The sequence below is a fragment of the Pteropus alecto genome, unplaced genomic scaffold (genome assembly GCF_000325575.1).
Source record: "Pteropus alecto unplaced genomic scaffold, ASM32557v1 scaffold313, whole genome shotgun sequence".
Classification (NCBI taxonomy): Eukaryota; Metazoa; Chordata; class Mammalia; order Chiroptera; family Pteropodidae; genus Pteropus; species Pteropus alecto.
The window spans coordinates 82776-86984 of NW_006434832.1; the positions used below are offsets into that span (position 1 = coordinate 82776).

The window sequence follows — 4209 nt, forward strand, 5'->3', positions numbered from 1 at the left end:
ACAGCAGCCCGATCCTTTCTCCAGCAACTCAACAGATCCCAGGCACCCCAAAATCAGACATGCCCTCTTAGCCTCACTTCACCCCCCCACCCCACTCTGCCTAGAAAACCACCAACTCCTAAGATGTCTGAGCTGCCTCTACAGAGCCCTACTCACACTCACCCCCAATGCTGCCCGGACACCGGGCTCTGAACTCACAACCACATCAGCCGGATCCAACTTGGGCATCCCCTGAATTCTTCACAGTCCCACCCACACTACAGGGACCTGCTGCTTCTTTCCAAATTGAGGCTTTAGGAAGAAATCAAGCTGAGGGAGGGCGGTTGGTCTCTGGCGCCCATTCTGACTGACGTGCAACCCACCACCGGCAAGTTTCCAAAGGAGCTAGCCCCTCCCTGCCACCCCAAAGCTCCCTCTGGGCTGCAGGGGTCACTGACCTTGTGGGAAGAGGCAGGAGAGGAGGCTGGGGTGGTGCTGGGATGGTGCAGGGGGACAGGGCCCCGGCAGCTGCATCTGTCTCCGCAGAGAGAGTGAGAAGGAGCGAGCGGCCTCAGCATCCCCCCCTCAGGCCTGGCCATCCATCGCCAGCTGGGAACCTGAGCTGCTCCCTCAGAAGGAAGGAGAGGGAACCAAGGAGATCCCGGTGCCCCCCCTCCTCCGCCTTTCGATCCCCACCCCCACCTCCCCACCCACTGGATTTAAATGTACAGAGACTCCTGGGGCAGCAGCATGAAACACACACTCACTTGCTGTCACACTGACACATGCAGATAGACACCCATACAGTCTCTAGACCCCCACCGCCAAGGGGTGGGGCTTCCAAGGTTGAGAGGAGATTAGAACATTTTCCTCCCCTTTCCGTTCCAAACCCGGGCACGAATGGACCATCTGCTGCCAAAATGCCAACCTCTGAGCCTACCCCTAGATCACAACCCTGGGAGCTGCCCCTGTGGTGAGCACAGGGACCCTCAGCTGACAGACCAGGACCCTGGGGAGCCAGACATAAATCAGGCATTGGGAAAGGAAGTCTTTGAGAGACCGTGGAAACTGACACCTCTGCGTTCTTCAGCTTTAGCCCAGCTCCGGAACCTCGGGAGGATGGGCAGAATGGGCATAGCTCTGCCTGAAATTTGGAGCTGGGCACCCAGGGCTTGCAGAATCACAACACCCGCAGAAACCTCAGATCCTCTAACACTCATGCAGCCGGTCGGCCATGGATTCTACAAAATGTCTCAAGCACTTGCTCTATGCAAATAGCGTTCTGTTAACATATATATTTTGGGGATACCACAGTGGTCAAGACAGATCTTGTCTCACTCCAGGGGTCTTTCCCTTCCACCCCAAGCATTTATAGCGGGTTCCAGAAGAGCTGGGTTAGAGTTTAAAAAAATCACCAGGGATACCCAGATGGTGGGCTAGGAAGATTCTGAAGAAGAGAAGGTGTTCCTAGTGTTGTGGTTTCTTGGTTTTCAGAGCGTTAAAATAAAGGGACTCTGAGATGGGGGTGTTAACCCTTCCCTCCCAGAGACTGTCTGAGCACCATTTGCCTCCTACCTGCAGCCCCACCAGCGACACCCTCAGGCTCCACCAAAACACACCAATGAATCCAACCAGAAGAACCCCAGAACACACTTCCCCACAGAGCCAAGGCCCAGCTACTGACCCAGCACCCCAGCCAGCTAGCAGCTAGAGCTTACCCCCGGCAAACAAGAGGGGGGATTTGCCTGAGGTAGAGGAATTCAGGAGAAAAGGAGGAGTGAAGACCAATTGCCATCAGAATCACAATCAAGGGTATTTAGGGGTGAGGAGGAGGAGCCCTAAGCCCTCTCTGCCAAAAGGCAGCAAAAAAGAATTATTTAAACTTTTGTTGTTCTTTTGGTTCAGACAGTAAATTGTTTGCCACTGGGAGTTGGGAAGAAGAGAAACCAAGGAGATGAAAATCAATGTTCTGGCAACTCCTGAAGACAGGTAACAAATTAATTGCTCCTTCACATCCTCTAGTTCCTCACTCTCCCTCCCCAACACCCCAACACACACCTCGGCCAGGTGGCTGCTGCCAAACAAACTTTGCAAATGAAAATTTCAACCAGGAAAATGGGCTTGGGGCCAAGTTCCATTCAAATAAGCAAATACCCCACACAATGGTCTGATTCATCCACAGGCCTAGTTACACAAGCCTGGCTCGGGGAAGAGAAAATAAATATCAATATAAGTGTCCACACTAGGCTCTGGGGAGAGCAGAGAGGCAGGGGACTTGGGGAGGAAGCCTTGGAGAGCTTCTTGAAGCCAGGGAGAGAGGAAGTGGGCTAGGCTGGAATACCAGGGGTAGAGAACGTCCCCTACCCCAGTAATGGAAAAGGTCGGGAAACTACTCACCTTCAGCGAGCCACGTCTCCTGGAAATGACTTAGATCCTGGAAGAGATCTGAGGGGTGAATAAAGGAATTGGAGGCTGAGGTGGAGGTGGTGGTGAGAGGGAGCCCCAGCGAGCCCAGTGACCCACCTTGCGGGGGGGAGGGGCTGAAAATGATCAGAGTCCCCAGGAAGGAGAGTCTTTTTGGGAAAAGGGCAGGGGTTCCAGGGTCGGCGTTCGGGGCGTGTGTGGTTGGGAGGGTCGCGGTTTGTCTCTCCGGCTCTTTACCTTCGGAGTCGGGGGTCGGCAGGGAGCCGGGGTCCATGAGCTTCCCCTGCGGGACAATCAGCGCTTCGCGCAAGCTCCCATTTCCGGGCGATTTCTGCGGGGAAATGGGAAGAATGCTCGTAGTTACCCCGAAGCCGGCTGGTCTGGGGGATGGGACTGGGGTCCCGGGGTGACTCGGGCCGGCAAATTCTGAACCCCACTGGAGCCTCGGGGAAGGGGTTGTGTGGCGGGTAGGGGCGGGGTGCAGGCGGGGGCGGGCGTTGAGGCCAGCGCGGCGCTCACGCTGCAGAAGGTGTAGGGCACTTGCTGGTCCAAGTATCCGCCTTTCATCCTCCGCTCCATCCGGCCGCTCCCTCCGGCCGCACCGCCCGGGCCTCGCGCGGGGGCAGAGACCTAGGAGGGCGGGGGTCTGCGTTCGCACACCGTCCTAGGAAGGCAGCGGGGTTGGGGGTGGGTAAGGGCAGCAGGGAGGAGACCGTCCCCAGGCTTTGGGTCCAATGGCAAAACTTCTCCGACTCACTCAGGCGATGGTGGGGGGTGGGTTTCCGCCTGCCGAGTTGAGCTCCGCCACCACTCCCCTCCCGCCAAAGGAGGTCCCACCTGCTCCTGGGAGCCTGGCTCGCCGTTTCGGGTGCTTTCTGCTGCCTTGCTCTACCCAGGCTCGGTTACATAAGACGTGTGTGTGTGTGTGTGTGTGTGTGTGTTTCCTACACATCTTTGAATATAGACCTAACCACTCATTAATATATTCATTCAACAAATATATTTATTGAGAGAAAAGTGACTAATTTACATATATCAGTGTGGGCGCGCACCATTCGCACGCCCACGACTCCAGCGCCCCCTCCAACCCTGAATTCCAGCACCTCCCACCCCTCGCCCTGGAATCTGCGTTAGCGGCGGTGAGAAAGTGTGGGGCGTATTGGAGGCGAGGCGGGGAATCACGGACATTCTCCCTCCCTCCCCCTCCCGCAGCCTCACCTGAGGCCGGGGCTTCAGTGCTCGAGCCGCGAGGTGTCCCGAGCATGCCCCGGGGCTGCAGTAAGGGCCACGGGGCTAGGCCGGAGCGAGGCGGCCCCGGCCCCGGGTCCCCAGCGCACCAGCTTGTTTTCCTGGCGCCGCCGACAGTTGTGAGCCCGGGGGAGCCTCTGATTGGTGCATTTCCTTCCCCTCGGCCTCCGCTCTCTCTCCCCCCCACCACTCCTCCACCCGGTTCCCTTTGTTTCATTGACTTTTGTGAATGAAACCCCGGGGCCGGGCACGCCTGCCAATCCGGAGACTCGCTTGGCCAAGCCAGGGGGCGGAGTTTCCCAGCCACGCGGGCCAATCAGAACGCAGGGGTTGGCTCCCGGCTTCATTCACTGCTTGGGCTCCCATTCATAAAAAAATAAACTCGCGGCCGGAGTTCATTCAGAAAGCGCTGAGAGAAAAGGAGGGAACCCGAGGACCCGATGGCTTCTCCGCGAGCCTCAGCAGTAGCCCCGGGTCTGAGGCTTGGCGAGCCCCTCTTGCTGGAGTCTGCACGCGTCCTTGTGCATTTGCATGTATGTGGGAGTGTGAACATGTCTA

General features: G+C 57.4%; 1 protein-coding gene across 17 annotated transcripts in view; it reads right to left on the reverse strand.

The window, feature by feature from the left end:
* The window catches only part of ETV4 (ETS variant 4), a 14398-nt gene extending 10537 nt beyond the window's left edge, over window positions 1-3861 (reverse strand). For 5 of the 17 annotated variants that reach the window (XM_025045584.1, XM_025045588.1, XM_025045585.1 and 2 more), the window contains exons 1-3: window positions 2948-3033; window positions 2641-2734; window positions 2377-2424 (exon numbers count right to left, since the gene is read on the reverse strand). In XM_025045584.1, the coding sequence (XP_024901352.1) occupies window positions 2377-2424; window positions 2641-2677 (85 nt within the window). In that variant the 5' untranslated portion in view covers window positions 2678-2734; window positions 2948-3033. Of the gene's footprint in view, window positions 1-437; window positions 558-2376; window positions 2425-2640; window positions 2735-2922; window positions 3068-3160; window positions 3339-3621 lie in introns of those variants that run through there. The other 12 variants (XM_025045596.1, XM_025045592.1, XM_025045589.1 and 9 more) reach the window with 12 other exon arrangements.
* Window positions 3862-4209: the final 348 nt, after the last annotated feature.